The sequence below is a fragment of the Scyliorhinus canicula genome, chromosome 7 (genome assembly GCF_902713615.1).
Source record: "Scyliorhinus canicula chromosome 7, sScyCan1.1, whole genome shotgun sequence".
Taxonomy (NCBI): domain Eukaryota; kingdom Metazoa; phylum Chordata; class Chondrichthyes; order Carcharhiniformes; family Scyliorhinidae; genus Scyliorhinus; species Scyliorhinus canicula.
In genome coordinates, this window is record NC_052152.1 from 34612560 (window position 1) to 34634279 (window position 21720).

Consider the following 21720-nt stretch of genomic DNA (forward strand, 5'->3'; position numbering starts at 1 on the left):
ATGCTGACCTTGCCACGCCCACCATGAAACATAATAAACCTAACAGCAGTTTATAGCCTAAACCCCACAGCTCTAACAACGCATGTTCTTTCAATCTTCCAGAGATCTCAAGGCACTAATAATGGTGTTTATTTCTTGTCAACCTGTAAGCAAACTGAATTGGTCATTGTACGTATAACATAGTATTCTAGTTTGTAGGGAGAAAATGTTTGCTCACAGGAGTGATCTTTTATTCTGAGCATGAGAGAATTATCTAAACTGGTTCTACAAAACATAGGCCAGCTCAGAGTTCAACAGATGATGGAGGAAGAACCTAGATGCTGTTGAGAGTCAGGTGATAGCAAGAATTTCTGTTTTGTAAAATTTGAGCTATAAAATTTTAGCTTCATCCATTGTCAACTACATGGATGCGTAACATAGCAACAAGGCTGCAGTCAATGATAATGGTAGAAAGACAAAGTCAAGTATTGTTGGCTTACATTGAAAGCTGACACAGTATTTATTAGATGCTTTTTCTGAAAGATGGTATGAAAAAAAATACATCAAGGCTGAAAACATGGGAAATACTAGATTTTACTGCTGGAGGAAACATTGGAGCTATACCTACAATTAGGACAGGGGAGGACAGCAACAGTGCACAATGTCGCAGAGGAGACAGAGCCATTAAAAAAAAATAGAACAGTGACTACTAAAGGCAGCAGAGAGGACAAATAGGAAACCATAACTGCTGGAGCTCAGGATTTCAATGGGAATTTGCAACATTCCCACCTCATCAAATTAAGCAAGTTAGTTATTTGTAGTTTTTAATAACTGTTTTTAGTTACAAAAAGAACTGCATGATTATGTGAATTTTCAACTCATCCAAAATTATAACTGGAACAGGTTGATCCAAAAGATAACTTCGTGGAAGATGCCTATTCTTAAGGTTTTGTTTACACAAACAATTTTTATTTGGTGTCAGAGCATATTTGATGCAGTAGTATCCTCTGAAGAAACTAAAAAATATGAGGAAATGTTTTTGGTTCCACCCATTTTTCAAATTCCAATTGCACGCCTTTTCAAAAGTTGTCAAATTAATTTAATAAGCAGACCAAATCATTATATGTTTCAAGCTTGTGAGTGACATAGCGAAACATATATGTCTGACTTAAACCATACAGACCTTTCGCAACTATAATTCATCATTTTTTGAATGAATTCAAGAGCAATCAAACATGCCTTTAAAATAACTGGCCAATAACTGAACTGGAGACATTGTAAATGTGAGGGAGAAAATTCAGGAAAATACCTAGTAATGATTAAAAACTAGATTTTTGTAATTTTTCCAAATCTTTGCAACTTTCTTTCATTCACATTACATAGTACATAGAACATACAGTGCAGGAGGCAGCCATTCGGCCCATTGAGTCTGCACCGACCCACTTAAGCCCTCGCTTCCACCCTATCCCCGTAACCCAATAACCCCTCCTAACCTTTTTGGTCACTAAGGGCAATTTATCATGGCGAATCCTGCATGTCTTTGGACTGTGGGAGGAAACCGGAGCACCCGGAGGGAACCCATAGACCCGGGGAGAACGTGCCGACTCCGCACAGAGAGTGACCCAGCAGGGAATCGAACCTGGGACCCTGGCGCTGTGAAGCCACAGTGCTATCCACTTGTGCTACCGTGCTGCCCCACCTTATCCTATACTGGGAAGGGCAGAGACCATCCTCAATTTTGATCAGATTAAATTTGCTTCCAATTGTACAGTTTCCCCTCAGAAGTTACAATTTTCTAAAGGATTCTTAGCTGTCACTTACTCTGTACGCAAAAATCTATGTTTCTGCTGCTGTGTCAAAATGGTTCCCAGCTTCTGGCTCCAACTTATTTCACTGTGCTCAAAGACATTTAGCATCTCTGGTTCTCCTCTAAGCCTTAACCTCAGATTCAACCAGATTTTCAAATCTTCCTCTCCTTAAGTTCTCCTTCCTCACCTCCACTTAGTCCCTCCTCTTCCATATCCTCAAAAATATAAAGTTATGTATTGGATATATCATTACACTTCACTTTACATCTCCCAGAGAATAAAAACACCTGAGATTTTGATGGTTCTGTACAATCTAAATGAAAATATACTTTTATTCAACAGTCCAGTGACATCTCTATGTTTTCAGTTAATGTCGTGACCGAATAATTTGTATTCCAAAATCATTTGTTAAAACAAAATCCCAACTGGCTATTTCTCATTCGAATCGAGTTTTTCCACATGCAATGTTTTGCATGGAGTCAAAGGAAACCTAATCAGCAACAAGGGTACAGAACTGAACAGAAACCAGAGTAAAAAGTAGAGATCAGTGAACAAGAAAGCTACAGGCCAACCACAAGCTAACATTTCTGCTATTAAGAAGCATCCAAGAAATAGGCAGCACGGTGGCGCAGTGATTAACACTGTTGCCTCACGGTACCGAGGTCCCAAGTTCGATCCCGGCTCTGGGTCACTGTCCGTGTGGAGTTTGCACATTCTACCCGTGTTTGCGTGAGTTTCGCCCCTACAATCCAAAGATGTGCAGGATAGGTGGATTAGCCATGCTACATTTGCCCTTAATTGGAAACTCTAAATTTATATTTTAAAAAAGAGGCATCAAGACGAGACAGGGATAAACTTGAGCACAGGACAGTTTCTTTGATAATAACCTTGACTCTCAAAGGAAGTTCCTTCCACTGCCCTCATGAAGAACAGACCGGAAAATTCATTTTTCTGAAGAATGTACAACACTCTTGTTCCCATTTACTGCAAATATAGCTACAGATAATCATGAGGATGAAAATAGCCTTTTGCAAACCAAATGTTATGACCATGCCTCGCAATACTTTGAGGATGGGAGGCTTCAGTGAAATTATATTGTGGCATTTCATTTAACTTTTTCCAAACTACACGGTATTTTCAAATCAACTTACCAATAGGGAGCAAATAATTCCTGCGACAAAGCAAGCAAGAAAACCTTTCACTCTGGTTCCCCATCCTAAGGAGGTTCCCTCAAGTACCTGCAAGGGAAAAAGCACAGCTTGTGAAAATTGAGCAAGGAAGATTTTACAACAATTTCTGGTCGTCCTGGATATTGCTGTGGTTTTTTCACATTCTAGTGAAAAAGTTAGTAGCCGTTTGGTAGTACAGAACTTGAGTATTCCTGAAAAAAATACATATTGAAGCTTTTTGTCTTGCACTGACCAGAACACTTCGCAAGAATACCAATATTTTTACTGTATCAGAAAATGCCGATTGGTTTGCCAATAAAAAAGCACCCATTGATGGTGACTAACAGTTAACGGTCAAGCATTGTTAGAAATTTAAAATCAGACAGCTTGACCCTGATTGGTCAAGAAATTACCCCGAGGAATGAGTCACCAAATAGCTGTAACATATTTTGTTTAACAGAAACAGGCGCAATATGTGAACATGTTCTTTTTGTCTGCAAAGAAAACGGCCCTGTGTATTAATATGCGTAGCTTTCAGTACACACAATCCACCACACTGCAAGTCCGATTGACGATCTTAAATAGGTTGTCAGCGTAATTCTTAGAACACTGACAATTATTTAGCAAATGTTGTCCGATCACAGAATCACATCAAAAGTTGGACACTGTTTTGAGTTTTGGAAGCATGGGCTGGTTGGGTATGGTCTGTACCTTGACTGTTGTGAACTGCAGCTGGGGCATGCTATTTGATACGATCCTCCAGTCTTTGAGACGTACAGCTAACATATCTAGCATCACACTGACACTGAAATTTATCTACCACCATACTCATTTGTGTGAACATCTTTTTCACTTGACAAATACCACTCATGTTGCTGCTGCAAATCTTTTGAGATACCTTGTCCTTCCAGGGTAATCTGGGCACTTTTTAGGGACAAAATTGACTGCCGTAGGCCCATGAGTGTGTGCGATATACACACTTGGCCTATTTCAGCTAACAATAAGAGTGACAGTCATTTGCTGACTCATTCCTCAGCACAAATGCCTTGACCAATCAGGCTCAATTGTTTTCCACCTAAACTGGTATATTGCAAAGTATCCAAATGAGCGCAAGAAGAAAAGCTTCAAAGCTTCTCTTTTTTCAACAATAAAAATAAAGCTACATTATAAGCAATACAACTTGAGGTTAAATGGCCACAAGATTGCTTTAATCTGATGACATGTCAAACAATTAACATCGTAAAATTTGTCTGATTGAATTAAAAAATATAACTTTCTCCAGATGGCAAGGCTGACAATTATTGCTCATCCACAGTTTCCCTGAGGTGGTAGGCCCTGTCCTTGAAGCATTAGTTTTACAAGCAAATGTACAAGCCTCCGAAGTAGCTGAACACATCAGAGTTCAGCATGGAATAGGATTTTTCTGGGATTATTGGTTGAGGTTGAAACTATGTCAACATTCAAAATGAAATTGCATAGGTGGATGATGGAAAAGGCAAAGTTGAGAAAAGGAATTAACTAGGTAAATACGATTTGACGGGCAGCACAGTAGCACATTGGTTAACATTGTGGCTTCACAGCGCCAGGGTCCTAGGTTCAATTCCCGACTGGGTCATTGTCTGTATGGAGCCTGCACATTCTCCCCATGTCTGCGTGGGTTTCCTCCAGGTACTCCAGTTTCCTCCCACAAGTCCCGAAAGACGTGCTGTTAGGTAATTTGGACATTCTAAATTCTCCCTCTGTGTACCCGAACAGGCACCGAAACGTGGCAAATAGGGACTTTTCACAGTAACTTCATTGCAATGTAAGCCTACTTGTGACAATAAAGATTATTATTATTTGCTCACATCAAAGGCAAGCATCAATACTGATTGATTGCGCCAAAAGGTCTTTTTTATGTAAAAGTAAACTTGTGTTTCCTTAATTTCCATACTCAATACTTGTTCGTAAAATTATAGCTAGTGCTTCTGATATGTCCCCCACAGCATCCCGGCATGCATAGCATTTGGGCTTTTGTTTAGGCCATTACCCTCTAGTCCTTGTCCTTTCATAGCTAAATCATGTTAATAGTTAACAATTATTTTGGAAAATGTGCCAAAGGTATTTTTTTTGCTGCTGTCACTGACATCATCTCTTGGCTTCAGAATAACTTTATCACTGTTTGCATCAGTCAAAATCTCTGCTAGCTGCCATCACATTCAGAGGTGTGGAATTTGCAGCAATTAACTCGCCTTCTGGCTCCCAAAAACTGACAAGGCCCAAGGTCAGGAGTGAGTTGGAATACTCTCCACTTGCCTGGATGAATCAGCGCCATCAACACTCGATCTCAGCAACATCCAAGACAAAATAGCCTGCTTGACCATCACCCTATCGATCACCGTAAACATTCACTCACTCCAGCACCAGTCCACAATGGCAGCAATGCATACTATCTAGAAGATGCAATGTAGCAACTCAACAAGACCCCTCACACAACACCACTCAAACCTGCCACCTAGACGGACAAGGGTAGCAGACACAAGGGAACATCACCACTTGCCAGTTCATCTCCAAGTCACACACCATACTGGCTTGGAACTTATCACTGCCTATTAGCAACAGACAGCATGGTTTTGTACACGGGAGGTCATGTCTCACTAATTTGATTGAATTTTTTGAGGTGACAAAAATGATTGACAAGGGAAAGGCTGTGAAAGTTGTCTACTTGGACTTTAGTAAAGCATTTGATAAGGTCCCTCATGGCAGGCTGGTGCAAAAGATTAGATCACATGGGGTCAGGGGTGAACAAGCTGGATGGATCCAGAACTGGCTTGGCCATAGAAGACAGAGGGTAGCAGTGGAAGGATGTTTTTCCGAATGGAGGTCTGTAACTAGTGGTGTTGCGCAGGGATCAGTTCTGGGACTTCTGCTCTTTGTAATATACATAAATGACTTGGAAGAAAACGTAGTGGGTCTCATTAGCAAGTTTGCGGATGATACTAAGATTGCAGGAGCTGCAGACAGTGATGAAGATTGTCACAGAGAATACAACAGGATATAGATAGGCAGCAAAATTGGGCAGAGATATGGGAGATGGAATTTAACCCGGACAAATGCGAGGTGATGCATTTTGGTAGATCCAATTCAGGTGGGAACTATAAAATAAATGGCAGAACCATCAGGAGCATAGAGACACAGAGAGATCTGGGTGTGCAGGACCACAGATTCTTAAAAGTGGCAGCACAGGTGGAAATAGTGGTAAAGAAAGTATGTGGCATGCTTGCCTTCATAGGACGAGGTATTGAATATAAAAGCTTGAAAATTATGTTACAATTATATAGAACGCTGGTTAGGGCACATTTGGAATACCGTGTCCAATTCTGGTCACCGCACTACCAGAAGGACGTGGAGGCTTTGGAAAGAGTACAGAAAAGGTTTACCAGGATGTTGCCTGGTATGGAGGGTATTGGCTATGAACAGAGATTGAATAAACTGGGATTGTTCTCGCTAGAGAGACGGAGGCTGAGGGGCGACCTGATAGAAGTTTACAAAATTATTAGGGGTATAGATAGGGTGAACAGTTGGAGGCTTTTTCCCAGGGCAGAAATGACAATTACAAGGGGGCACAAGTTCAAGGTGAGGGAGGGAAAGGTTCAGTGGAGATGCGCGGGGGAAGCTTTTTTTTTACACAGAGGGTGGTGGTGGTGGCCTGGAATGCACTGCCAAGTGAGGTGGTTGGGGCAGATATGTTAGCGACCTTTAAGACTTATCTGGATAGGCACATGAATAGACGGGGTATAGAAGGATACAGGTGGTTGGTCTAGATAGGACATGTAATTGGCACAGCCTTGGAGGGCCAAAGGGCCTGCTCCTGTGCTGTATTGTTCTTTATTCCTTTACTGTCATTAGGTCAGAATCCTGGAACGCTGAACAGCACTATGGGCGACCTACATCACATGGACGGCAATGGTTCAAGTAGGCAGCCTGTGCAAGGTCAATAAATACTGACCTAGCCAACAACACACATTCCAAGAACGAAATGAAACATTGGTCAAACCCATCTCTCGTGGTTCAGTGCCAAGTTTCATAGCTTTTACATCTTTCAACAGAACCGAACTACAACCAGTGCTTGCTGAGATCACTAACTCTGCACAACGGCTTGAAAAAACACAAAAAAGACCAAGACATGCTGACACTAAGACCCCAGTCTGATATTCTAACTCCAACCAGCCATCCTCTCTGCAACCCCTTGCTCCAATCTTGCTTCCGGTCACCTCTTCTAATTCTCTGCTTCGATTTCTTGGTCCCTTATTATTTGTCACCTCTTTGTTTAAGTTTTGGAACATGTTTGAAGGACTAGTTACTTCCAATTTTAAAACCCTATCCCTACGTCTCTCAAAACTCACCGTTCAGATTTAAACACCTCCGAAGCATTACATGCTAAGATACTGTATTATATTTTCAACCATGAAGACAATACAAAAGGTAGAAAACTGCAAGGGCAGTTTTTATGAAAGAACAAATCACTGAACTTATTGATTTAGGCAAACAAAAGCACAGTCTTTCCTCACACAGTTCGCTAGTTTTCTTGCTCAGGAGAACTAATTTCACTGAATCAATGATTAACCAGAGTATTCAATTACATTGTTTCCTGTTCCACAGCATGTACGTCAAATGCATTAAATCAATTATGCACTATTGTAAGTATTAGCAATAGATATTTCCTTACTGGTGTGAAAGACCACGTGAAAATGAGTATCTGTTATGCAGTGTTTCAGCATTGTTAAATTTCGGTAAAAACATTCATCAATGCAATATGCCAGCGCTGAAATATTCTCCTCAAACTTACTTGGGGTAAGATAACTTTATAGCCCAGGAACATCAAAACCAAACTGATTCACCATAAAAGCAATATAAATGTTCTTCACTTCTTTGCAGCATTTGGGCCTTGTAGTCCATTAAGTCTCTCCCCTTTTCACTGACAAGGCTCTGAGTGGCAAAAATGTAGGCTTGTCCATTAGTTGTTCAGGATGCATGAAAATGAGAATTCCATTTGATCCATGGAGTAGCAGAGACTCGGCCCCCACATACTCAATTACCTGAAACCTCTTTCTCTGTGCTGAAGCAGAAGGAGTGCATGTGCATAAGTTAGTGAACGTAGCACGGTAAGTGAAGAGAGCAGTTAATAAAGCATCCTGGGGTTTATTAATAGGGGCATAGAGTACAAGAGCAAGGAGGTTATCCTGAGCTTATACAAGACACTAGTTAGATCTCAGCTGAAATATTGTATACAGTTCTGGGCACCACACTATAGAAAGGATGTGAAAGTACTGGAGAGAGTGCAAGATATGTTGACAAAAATGGTTCCAGTGATGTGAAGAGGCGAAGGCTAAGAGGTCATTTGACCAGAAGTATTCAAAATCATGAGGGGGCTGAACGGAGTAGATAGGGAGACACTTCCCACTTGCAAAATAATTGAGAATGAGAGGGCACAGATTTAAAGTGATTTGCAAAAGAAGCAAGTGCGATGTAAGAGAAAAAAATTCAAACAGTGAGTGATTCGAGTCTGGAATGCTCTGCCTGGAAGTGTGATGGAGGCAGGTTCAATTGAGGCATTCAAGGGCATTAATGATTATTTGAATGGAAGCAATGTGCAGGGGTATGGGTAAAAGGCAGGAAATTGTCACAAATTTACAAAGTTCATTCAGACAGCTGATGCAGACACAATGGGATGAATGGCCTCCTTCTGAACATATCAAAAGTAAGTTATCAATGCACAATAATACATTTACTTCCACTATTTAAACTTAGTGTTTTCCACAATTCCTGGAACCATCATATCCTACTGCGTGTTTGATAATTTGCCTGCACATTCAGACTCATTTCCAGTAGACATTTACCTAGCTCTCTTCAACTTGACAGTTTTGACTATTTCCGCTGAGCGTCTCCTTGTTCACGTTTTACAGTTTTGACAAGTGGATGACTATTTTATTGAACTAAAAGATGTTGTTCGCTAAACAGTTATTTTCTAAATAGTGCTGTGCAGTACGAAAAGTCTTCAAACTGTTAATTAAAAAACACTTAAAAGGAGCTAGTAGTAATCATGAATCTTTGCATTTTCCGGGTAAAATGTTTTCCATACACAATCAAAATGCAAAGTAATTGAGAAAACTATACTGCCCTATGCAAAACATTGCATTGTACCTGCAGTTTACAATTTGTCTTTTCATGCATGGTTTAAAATATCTTTATCTATTCTTTTTAAAAACGAACAGTTTTCCATTTTCATTATTACCATATATGCCCATTTTATAAAAGATGAAATTCTACACTATTTTGTTCAGTTTCATTTCAGCTAGAACCACAGAATACTAAGGCACACAAAGAAACCATTGTCCATTACACATGTGCCAGCCCGTGACCCACTTTGTTCAGGTTTTAACTCCAGATCACCATTCTTTCATGACAGTAGGATTTTATTGTCAGGTCATAAGGACAGTCTCAGCCAGCCAAACAAGTGGATCCTTCTCCTCTCCTCTATTGCTTTAAGAATTTCCGTAAGGTCACATTGGTGATCAGGCAAAAGAATGATGTTACTTGTTTCTAGCCAGCTCACAAATTATTCCTGATTCTTTTCTCCACTCAGCACAGATTTTGCTCAATTCTTCTCACTAGAACAACAGCTTCATCACTCTGAAGCTTTAATTTATGTTCCAGAACTCAAATTCTTCCTTGAAGTTTCATAGAATCAACATTAGGTACAACCAAATCATTTTGTTTCCAAGCACCGTCTTCCTTTGTTGTTCCAACAGCCTGGAAGTGCTTCTGCTCGATCTTGGGTAGGCACCTGCTGCTAAGGATCTGCACGCAGGTTAATTCAAACAGCTTCAGTTCTTTTCCAATTGCCTCCAATGTCAGTCTGAGGTTCGAGCGTCAGTTTAACCTCAGAAATTTGAGCTTTTGACTCTTTGGACACAACTTTGGTTAGAGCTGGACTTTTTACATTAGGAGTACAGATAGTCATGGATTTCGGTATGACATTTGATGTATTTTCAACTTGCGCTGTTTCACTGGACTTCACTGACACCACTGGAGATGCAGAACTTTATTCCCAGAGTGAAATCAACACCATTAATAAACAACTTAAACAATTCCCACAGTTAAAATACCAGAAATTCAAACACGTTTTCAATTAACTTTACATAACGGAGCAGTTGAACAACCTCAATCAGTACCTTTGATGAATACATTCCAAAATAGCTTACCTAACATTATTAGCAATTGAGCTAACCCTACACCTCTTCGGACAGTCATTTTCAAACTCAAGGTCACCGATTGGTCATGGCGTTCCCGATCGAGGGAAGAGGGCCCAACAGGCGCAACTGGCTTTCAAAAATACAGACTGCGACGAGCTTTCAAAAATGCCGGCCGTCCCGCGTAAGCGTACCCTCTCAGCTGGATGTAGCAGTGCACAGGAGCGGAGTCTAGCAGGGTAGACTGACTCCTCCTGATGTCAGCACGCTGTCTCAGGACCAGATTTTTAAATGACCGATGAGGTCTTCCCGCCAGAAGTGGCGGCAGAGGGCAGGTCACACGCCCCGGGCGTAAAATCACGAAGGAGAGATTCCTCCATTTTGTAGCTGCCAGCAAGCAAGCAACAGGACTGTGACTGTAATAAAGGAAGAGAGGGCCAGAGACACAAACAGGCTAGGATCTCACAACTGAATCTGCTGGAGAGCGCTTCTCAGGATAGGTCACGGCAGGACAAAGCAGTGCTGGTGTGAGCTGTATCTGGAGCTCCAGACAATTAAGCTGTATAAAGATGATTTCTTGAGGTACGGCATTGTTAATTTTGCCAATGCAAATCAGGATGCAAAGTCCATGTGTGTCATATGCAGGGAAGTACTGTCAAATGGAAGTTTAAAACCCTCAAAACTTCAAAGATATGGCGAGTTCGAAGACAAACCTCTTGATTTTTTTCAAAGGTTGCAGCGAGAGCTTAAGTCGGCGGCTAGCCTTAGCAGAAATGTAACATTGAATGACAAAGCAAGTGGGATGGTGAGGCCCAAGAAGGCTCACCTATTGCATTAAAGTAAGCAATAATAGTGGATGCCAAAGATCGGCCGGTGTGGGTGTCGAAGGTCGGCCGGTTGGTAAAAGTGGGTTCCGGGAAAAAAAGTTTGAAAAACACTGTCTTAGAATATTTATTTGTGTGCCTGCTTCACTGGGCAAAGATGTGGAGACCTCATCCATGAATACAACCAATAGTAAATCCATTTGAAGCTACTGGTTTGACATTAGTGCAACACCCTCTGCAGTCACGCCACACATGCTAACAAATGCGGTTTTGGGTTTTAATATCCAGCAATCTAACTTCATCTGGTTCTTCTTAAGGCAAAAATAACCTGTTGGTTTCCTTGAACCATACTTATTCTCCATACTATTTTTTATACTGCTCTGAGGAGTTTCAGTCTTTTCATTTCTGCTATCCTCCTCATTGTAAATAACATTTTGTTGGTTATCACTTCCCATTTCTCCAGCCTCTGTGCGGTTTGGCAAACAAAGTTTACTGTCAACTATGTGCTTGTGGGATAGTTCGGAACAAACAGCAACTTCTATTATTTTAGAAACTATGTGGTCTTTTAGATGGGACCTTATTCCGAAAAGGCTAAATTCTTCCATTAACAACACTTCATTTAAAGTTTTCAAAATGCTGATCAAGCTTCACAGCTCTATACCACATATTAAATATCATGTCTTTTGTAGCCACCTGGGTTGGCCACTTCCCGACTCCAAAATGGAGATCCGCTAAGAATGCAGGGAGAAATGGCCAAGCACAGGAAAACAAGCAGGGGCAAAGTTTCATGTATATTAGAACTTGTAGAAACCCACACAGAGCCGAAACCAAAAACCATCTGCATAGTAATGAACGATCCACAGGAACAATTGGAAACATTAAGAGTAATCAAGACCAAACCAGACTCCTCGGCACCAGCAGGAGCCAAGACAAAGGAAGGTCAACGGACACATAGGAACCACCCAGCGATCAGGGAACAGCTCCAGTTTTGGAGAAATCGAATTAAATGATCAGAACTTAGTCCAATCAATTGGAACCAGATACCAAAAGGGCACGAAGCCCCTGGGGACTATAAAATAGAGTCCCCAACTTCAGTTCGGTCTTCTCGGCAGCTCGAAACAACTCTTGACCATGACCTGCCTAGCAGCTGCACCAACCAAGTAAGTGTCCAGTCAAAACACGCTACGAGATAGGCTAACCATTCGTCCATACCAGCTGGAAGCCTGTAGACTCAGAATCGAACGAAAGGCCATTTGTTCCCCTGACCTGGTTGGCCAGTTTCCAAAGCTAAGTATTGGCCTTTTAGTGTTAGAGATAGTCTAGTGAGCAGTATTGTATGCATGAGTAGCGATTGACTGTGTATATAATAAATGTGTTTTGATTTGAAACTTAATAACTGGTGTATTGAATTATTGATCAGCACTTGAACTTGACCCTCGTGGTGGTATCATAAAGATACCTGGCGACTCTACAGCAAAGGTTATAAAACAGAGCAATTAAGTGTAAAGCACACTTTAAAAAAAAATTTAGAGTACCCAATTATTTTTTCCAATTAAGGGGCAATTTTGCGTGGCCAATCCACCTAACTTGCACATCTTTTTGGTTGTGGGGATGAAACCCACGCAGACACGGGGGGGAATGTGCAAACTCCACACGGACAGTGACCCAGAGCCGGGATTTGAACCTGGGTCCTCAGCGCCGTAGGCATCAATGCTAACCACTGTGCTGCCATGCTGCCCAAGTGTAAAGCACACTTTAGAAATTAGCAACACTTTTTCTCTAGAACTGTCAACAAAAGTGATGTGGTCTCTTCTTCAGATTTTCCTATAAGCTTATGGAACTAACTTGTGCACATTAAGCATAACATTCACAAAATCATAATTAGACTATACATTTGAAAGTGACAAATAAACTTCGAACACTTTCCCTACCAAAACGTTCTGTAATAAAATTGCCCAAATTTATTTCACCCTTTCTCAAATGAGACAAAATGCATTTAAACGCCTTCCTTACTTGCCTTTAGGCAGTAAGCAAATATTCACTGTCAAATAAAGTCAGGAGTTAAAGTCTTCCTGTTACTCCTTGTTTGTGTAATTGAAGTGTTTCTCTGTCCTGTTCACATTTTCTGGCTTCTCTCTCTCAGCAATTTAAGGCTATTCTTTGTTCATGCTCTTTGAAATTCTAATTCAAATTTTCACTTTCTTTCAACTTCACGTATTTTTTCCTTACTCAAAATCAAAATTTGTTTTTTCTCAAACGCTTTCCGATTTGAGTTGCTTCATTTATAATTGAATCCTTGTTAACTCTACTTGCATTTTATCTGGATTACTTTTCTCTTCCTCAAGGTTCAGACATTGAGCAAATGGTACAACATAATCTCATTTTTTGCTGCTCACTTTTGAAATGATTTCCAACTGATCTGCTGCCGTCTTCAAATCAATCTTTGTTAACTGTGGCATGGCACTCAAAAACAGGTCCCCTCTTTTGAGGAGAGCTTCTGTAATCGAAGTAGCCATGTTAACATTTCAATGAATACAGCAAAAAGTAGCAAAATCTTCTTCATTTATACCCTGGAAAATCCAAGTGCAATCATCTCCGTCTGTGGATTCAAAATCTCACAGGAGCCTTTGTTATGATATCCATATAAATCAATAACTTTTATAAAAATATTTGAATTTCCTATTTTTAAAAAAATGTATTTTATTACAAACAGGTATCAAAACAGGGTACAGCGAAGAAACACCCTGGGAAACATACTTCCCAACAATCAACTATACAGTCTGTACAGATTTTCCCCCTCCCCTCCCCCGCGACGAACAGCCCCTCAAATACGGTCACAAACATCCCCCACATTTCCTCAAACCCCCCTGAAGAGCCCCTTAACTCATACTTTATCTTCTCTAATCGCAGGAACTCATACAGGTCCAAGCTGCTACACCCGGTGGCAATGCCGAACGCCACTCCAGCAAAATTTGCCGCCGTGCAATCAGAGAGGCCAAGGCCAAGACGTTGGCCTTCCTCCTCTCCATGAGCTCCGGCTTCTCTGAAACCTCAAATATCGCCACCAAAGGGTCCGGGTCCACAACCTCCCCCACTATCCTGGCTAAGACCACGAACACTCCCGCCCAGAATCATCACAATTTTTTTGCAACCCCAAAACATGTGCGCGTGATTAGTTGGCCCCCGGCCACACCTCTCACCCTCATCTGCTACCCCCTGAAAGAACCCACTCATTCTCTCGCGAGTCACATGCACCCTGTGCACCACCTTAAACTGTATCAGGCTCATCCTTGCACAAGAAGAGGTCCCGTTTATCCTACGCAGTGCCTCACTCAATACTCCCCAATTGATCTCCCCTCCCAACTCCGCTTCCCATTTTTCTTTGATCTTCACCACCCGCTCACCTCACTGCTCCCCAGCCACTTGTACATATCCCCAATTCAGCCCTCGCCTTCCACATCCAGAAGCAGCAGTCGCTCCAGCAGGGTGTATGCCAGCAACCTAGAGAACCCCCTCTAGACCTTTCGCGCAAAGTCCGTAACCTGCAGATAACTGAACTCACTCCCCCTCGGCAGCTCTACCCTCTCCCTTAGCTCCTCCAGACTGGCGAACCCTTCCTCCAAATACAGATCCCTCACCTTGACCAGCTCCACTTCTCTCCACCTCCTGTATACAGTATCCATCCCCAACGCCCCCCCCCCCCCCCCCGCTTAAACCCATGATATTCGCACAGCGGCATTAGCACCGACATCCCTTCCACCCTAAAATGCCTCCTCAACTGATTCCATATCTTCATTGTGGACTGCACCATCGGGCTCCTTGAATGAGATATTTGAATTTCCAGTGACTGACTAGAAGGATCAGACAACAACATTTCAAGTTGTAAGACTTTTACTGTACTAACCAAACTATAAGCAACCATGTCTATGCACTATTCAGTTGGGAACTTATGCCCTAAACTACAGAAAATATCTCCCATTTAACTTTTAAAATGGCAGAAAGTCAACTTTCACTGTTGAGCGATATTATGTCCCTTAAGTGGACACTTAATTCTCCAGGAACTATTCCAAAGCTATTCTCTGCTCCAGCTGGCTTCCTTCCCTTTTCCAGCTGGGGACTCCTGGAGATTCCTCCCGCTAGCCAAAGCTAGCCGAATCTTCCAGTCTTGGTTAAATCCTCATGACTTGGTCTCTTTAATCTCTTTTAAAAAATAAATTTAGATCATCCAATTATTTTTTTCCAATTAAGGGGCAATTTTGTGTGGCCAATCCACCTACTTGCACATGGGATTATGGGGGCGACACCCATGCAGGCACAGGGAGAATGTGCACACTCCACACGAGTGATCTGAGGCCAGGGTCGAACCTGGATCCTCAGCGCCATAGGCAGCAGTGCTAACCACTTGCACCATCGTGCCACCCGTGGTCTCTTCAATCTCCAGGTGAACTATATTCTGTGGTGAACAATGGAGACTTGGTGCCTCTCTCACTGGGCGGAATTCTCCCCCCCCCCCCCCCCCCCCCCCCACGCCATGTGGGAGAATCGGCGGGGCGCTGCGAAAGTCCCGCCATGCTGCCCCGGCACCCGCACGCGGTTCTCCCACCCCCTCCAAACCAGCGCGGCGAGAATCACGGCTGGCTGCTCGGAGAATCGGCGTTCACCATTTGCAAAAGGCGAGCGCCAATTCTCCGGCCCAGATGGGCCGAGTGGCTGCCCCAACACGACAGATTCCCGCCGGCGCCGTCCACACCGGGAACTGTGCGGGAATGCTGGGGGGTTGTGTGTTCCTGCACCGGGGCGGAGGGGCCTCCGATTGGGTCTGACCCACGGTCGGGGCCCACCAATCGGCGGGCCGACCTCTCTAAAGGAGGACCGCCTTTCCTCCGCCGCCCCGCAATATCCATCCGCCATCTTCTTCCGGGGCGGCCTCGGGGAGGACGTCAACCGCGCATGCACGGGTGACTTCATTTGCGCAACGCCGGCCGCGTCATCTAAGCGGCGCCGCTTTATACGTGGCAGCAAGTTCCCAGCGCGCGTAAAATACGCGATGCTGCTCCTAGTCCCACGTGGGTGGGAGAATAGGGGGCTGGGAGCGGGCTCCGACGCCAGAGTGAAACACTCTGGTTTTCACTCCGGCGTCGGGACTTTGTCTCCATTTCGGGAATCGCGCCCACTGTCTCTGATTTTCATGGTGACGTGAATACCATGGGCATTATATCCAGTCAGAAATAATTAGTTACCCGTTAGACCCCAAGCAACATTTGATCTTGAAATTAAATAGACAGTTTAAAGTATAACTAAAGTAAACCTTTCGTTTTATTTGTTCATGGGACGTGGGCTTCGCAGGCCATGCCAGCATTTATTACACAAGCCTAATTGCCCTTGAATGGCCAGTTAACAGTCAACCACATTGCTGTGGGTCTGGAGTCACATGTGAGCCAGACCAGGTAAGGAAGACAGATTTCCTTCCCTAAAGGACACTAGTGAACCAGATGGGTTTCTAGACAATCGACATTGGTGTCCATGGCCATCATTACACCTTTAATTCCAGATTCTTTTTGAATTTAATTGAATGCAGCGGCGGGATTTGAACCTGGGTCCCCAGAGGATTAATCTGGATTTCTGGTTTACTAGTCCAGTGATAATGCACTACACCACCACCTCCCCATCCCCATGACATCCCTACCATCGTGCTGTGTGACTTGAAGAATAACAATTTACCCAGTTAGCACAGATGCTTTCGCCATTGTTGACAGCATTAATATCTTGCAACTCTTTCCCAGTAAAGCAATCTGTACCTCACTGTCTCTGGAGCATCAAAGCTGCGCATGCTTGTTGTCAAGCACTATTTGGAGTAGGTCACATGAATCCCTTCACTACTCCATTTTACCTCAAATTAAGCCAACAATCCCAAAACATAATCTTAAAAACGTCATATTTGTAACACTAATTACCTTGTAATAATTACTATATTGTTTGAGCATGCCTGATTTTTTTTTTAAAAAACATTCGCTGGTGCCAATTTCTCTAGTTTCTCTTCAGAACTAAAGCTTCTCCTCCCCATAATAATGTATATTTTCTGTATATTCTCTCTGACCTTGACATGTTTTTAAAATAAGGTGTTCAAAATTGGATGTAATTAATTAATTACAACCTAATTGATGATATGTATACACTTAACATCACTTAGCACGGTAGCACAGTGGCTTCACAGCACCAGGGTCTCAGGTTTGATTCCTGGCTGGGTCACTGTCTGTGCGGAATCTGCATGTTCTCCTTGAGTCTGCGTGGGTTTTCTCTGGGTACTCCGGTTTCCTCCCACAAGTCCCGAAAGACATGCTTGTTAGGTGAATTGGACATTCTGAATTCTCTCTCTGTGTACCCGAACAGGCGCCGGAGTGTGGAGACGAGGGGTTTTTCACAGTAACTTCATTGCAATGTAAGCCGACTTGTGACAATAAAGATTATTGTTGTTAGCTTGATACTCTTTTTGTGAAACCTTGGATGCTATATTCTTCTCCGCCATCCTCTCCTCAATCCACCCAAACAAATCTTTTCAATTTTTTTTTGTTTCTGAACCCTCAAGTCTCTACACCTTTTTCCTTCTGAGTTGTACTATTTTATCTGTAAAGGTAGAGTAACTCAAACCTGGCAACCTTGGGACTGAGCCTATGCTGGATTTTGGAACTTGTTGATCTTTGGGAAATAGAAATCGGAAGGGTTTAATTCAAATCAGAATGCCTCAATTCAGTGAATGCAGGAAAACCAACAGATTTGATGACAAAGCACTTCAGGTTAATGGCCATGTCGCTGCTGATGTTAATTAACTTTTCATGCATTGGATTCAAGGCAGCAGCTCACCACTACCTCCTCAAGCGCAATTAGGGATGGGCAATAAATGCTGGCCTAGCCAGCAAAGCCCACATCCTGTTAATGAATTTTAAAAATTACTTTACATTCATAGGAATTAATAAGCCAATATTTAGGGAAAGAAATTTAAAAACTGTGACAGTGAAAACTGATGCTTCCTACCACTGTGTTGTCAAGACTACAAATTCATCTTGCAATAATGAATAAGATCCATTCCCTCCTACTACTTTTACACAAATTTCATGATTTCTGACTTATGTACCTACCTTCTATTCAGAAGCAGATTTAGACAAAGGTGTCCTGTTTCATGACAATTTGAATGTATTGTGGTGATCTTTGATCACATTTAAGCAGACATTTTGGAGGTAGTTCTGAATCAGAATGGAAGTGCATCCATTGTAAAGATTACCACTCCATTTTACTCTACATTTCACGTACAGAGTGCTGGCAAAAGAATATAGAGCTAGTTTAGTATTCATCTGGGAACAGCATTCAGGTGCTTTCAAAACATCTGCAGCTTGAGATTCCCAAAGGAATTCCAACACAAGTGTTATGTAACTACAGATTTCCAAGTGGTAGACCCCCTGGAATTAACTATAGCTCAAATTGTCAAATTACTCATGGGGATAACTCAAAGCCAGTTGGAGGTCTTCGTTTAAAATAATTCAATAGACCATTAATTATATAGATTATTTTGGAGTTGTTTAAATGAAGAGAAATGCAGAACACTGTGTACAAAGAGATCTGGGTGTCCTTGTACATAAATCACAAAATATTAGCATGCTGGCACAGCTAGGAATTAAGAAAGCAAATGGAATGGTTGCCCTTTATTGCAAAGGGAGTGGAGTATAAAAAGAGAGAAGTCTTGCTACATATGTACAGGGCATTGATGGGACCGTACCTAGAGTAGTGTGTGCCATTTCTGTCTCCATCTCCTCACTTGAGGGATATACTGGCATTGGAAGCGGCTCAGAGAAAGCTTATTTAGTTCATTCCTACGCTGATGGGGTTGCCTTATGAGGAAAGGTTGAATTTGTATCCACTGGAGTTTAGAAGGATGAGGGGTGCCCTTATTGAAACAGAAAAGATTCTGAGGAGGCTCGACAAGGTAGATGCTTGAGGATATTTCCCCTCATGGGCTAGGTGGCACAGTTTAAAAATAAAAGGTGTCTCCCACTTAAGATGGAGATGATGAGGATTTTTCTCTCAGAGATTTTGGAATGCTCTTCCACAGAGAATACTAGAGGTTGGATAATTGAATACTTTCAAGGCTGAGTTAAACAGATTTTAAATATCCAGGGGAGTAAAGGATTATGGGGAGAGGCAGGAAAGTGGAGTTAAGGCCACAATCAGCTATAAACTTACAGAATGGCAGTGCAGGCTCAATGAGCCGAATAACCTACTCCTGCTCCTATTTCTTATGATCTTATTGATAAGAAAGACTGGTAAGGTGCATCATCTGAAATTCCAAAAGACAGATGTCAAAGTAATTGCTTCATAAATGGCAGAACGTTTGGGAAGAATAATGGACATCCCTATATGTTGTACTAATACCTGCTCAAACAAGACTGCAGGCTAAGGTCAGACAAAGGCATTCAACATTACTTTTGTTACAAGTGACCTAACAGTTGCAAATTCTTAAGTTGAGAAAAAAACTAAAATAAATCTGATTTGTGGGAGCCTGTGGACCCATCCTTATAGGTCGCCTGCTGTAGATTGGCAAAGGTAGCTTTGAAAGAATGAGATTGCTTCAAAGTATTTTTGAACACCAATGACCAAAACCCTTCACAGAAATGAAATTTCCACAGGAGAGACAGCGGGAATGCAAAAGAAAATAGGAATAAGCTTCGCCAAAATCAAGGTTCTGATGAAGGCAAGAAGAAATATTAACTCAAAATAAAGGCAGAACATTCTGAAAAAACTTAGTTCTGGCAGCATTGGTGAAGAAAGAAAGAAATAGAGTTCATGTTTCAGGTCAATAACTTTCATCAGAATTGGGAAAAATGTAAGATGTAACGGGTTTTAAGCAAATGCAGAGGCGGGGAAGAGTGGCGAGGGGGAGGGGGGGGAGTAAGAGAAGTAAACGACAGGTCCCTGAAAAGGTGAAAGACAGAAGAGATGAAATGACACAAGGGATTATTTTGCAAGGCAAAAGGAAATGGCAATGAGAAGAATAAATAAAGAGAGATACTTCTGGACTCTCAAGGACGTTTGAATGGAAATGGAATGCAGATCAAGAGCTACCGTTCAGAGAAACGGGGGAAGACATGGATGTTGAGAAAATAGATCAGCTTATTGTGAAGGGAATGGTCCTTTTGGAATGTTGAAAGGGGAGGGAAGAGGAAGATATATTTGGTAGTGGCGTTATACTGCAGGTGGCAGTAATGGCGGAGGGTGATCTGTTGAATGAGGAGACTGTTGAACTGGAAGTGGAGGATATGGGAAACCCCAGCTTGTTTCTCGGAGAAAGGGAAGGGATGAGAGCAAAAATGCATGAAATGGAATGGACATGGTAGATTGTCGCGTCAACCATAGTTGACGGGACGCAGGGAAACGTCACCAAATAGGAAGAGAGTTTGGCTGCAATTCCGAAATCGTATGGAACAGGACAAAAATAAGGCCTGACAGTCCCACATATTTGACAGGCGCCTTCAGCTTGGAAAAGAAGTTTAAAGATTTAATTTCTTCAGGCTCCAACCCATAATGCCACATATTCGTCCACATCCATGAATACAATTTTCAAAACAAAGGTACCATAGAAGGCCGAGTAGAACAACTGTAACACTGGCCTAGATTAAATTGTTAAAAAAACACATCATCCAGAGCAGACTGAGTTATCCACAAAGAAATCAGACAGACCAACATAAAATTTGACCTTTTTCGACGCTGCAATGTACACACTTATAATACAACCCTGACCTACAAATGTACCAGCGTAAATTATTCACATATTTCATTAGCCACAGAATTATTTTTAATAAAATATTAAGTACAGAAATTACATACACATTTATAGCTGCTATACTAAATTTCATATGAATCACCAGCTCGTCTATTTTTGCGTAAAACTTTTAAAAAGTTGAACAAACCCCCAAAAGAAATCTAAACAGTATGTAAATAATATGCTGTTAAGGTCACTCAGATGCACACTAAGTTAAAAGGATGAACGACAAAAACAAGGTTCCAGTGGTGGCTGTTCGATTACATGATTCAGTGCTTGACTGGCAAATAGGCCCAACTTTAACTGTAAAGTTTTGGAAAGCAGACATGACAGCGTGTGGACAGGAATTACTTGCGTGCAGTTGTGACAAAGCTTTCTGTTTGTGACTTTGCTAGTCATGCCAAAGACCTTGCTAATACCATGAGGCCTTCTCCCAATATGTTTAAACTGGAGTTCACTGCTGATAGGCAATTTCAATAAGCATACTAGGCCAATAAACTCAACCATGAACCTTCACCATTACGCATGCCACGTACAGGTTAGCGCAGCACAGAACTAGAAACTAGCCCTAAAGTATAGTAGACGAGGCATCACGTGGGATTCCCATCAACCTCTTGTCTTTTCTGAAAGATAGTAAATACCAAGCTGCCAGACATGTGTTCAGGCTAAACACACAATAATACATAGCAGCTGTGAAGATACAACACAAAGCGATGTACAGTACAAAAAAGGATTACAACATAGGAATTTAGATTACCCTTCCTGGAGCATATTTCTGGCAAACATGTCCAGCAACAAGGATATTAATATTTTTGAAATCAATCTCATTTGCTTTTGAAACAATGCTAGCTATCTCTCAAGGAAGCTGTTCCTTAGATTTACCACTCACTCAAGTAT

At 42.0% G+C, this 21720-nt stretch overlaps 1 protein-coding gene across 2 annotated transcripts in view; it reads right to left on the minus strand.

Moving 5' to 3' along the window:
• LOC119968851 (vesicle transport protein SFT2B-like) overlaps positions 1-21720 on the minus strand; it is a 54663-nt gene that overhangs the window by 27997 nt on the left and 4946 nt on the right. For both annotated transcript variants that reach the window (XM_038801734.1, XM_038801733.1), the window contains exon 2: positions 2939-3025. In XM_038801734.1, coding sequence (XP_038657662.1) covers positions 2939-3025 — 87 coding nt within the window. The remainder of the gene's footprint in view (positions 1-2938; positions 3026-21720) is intronic.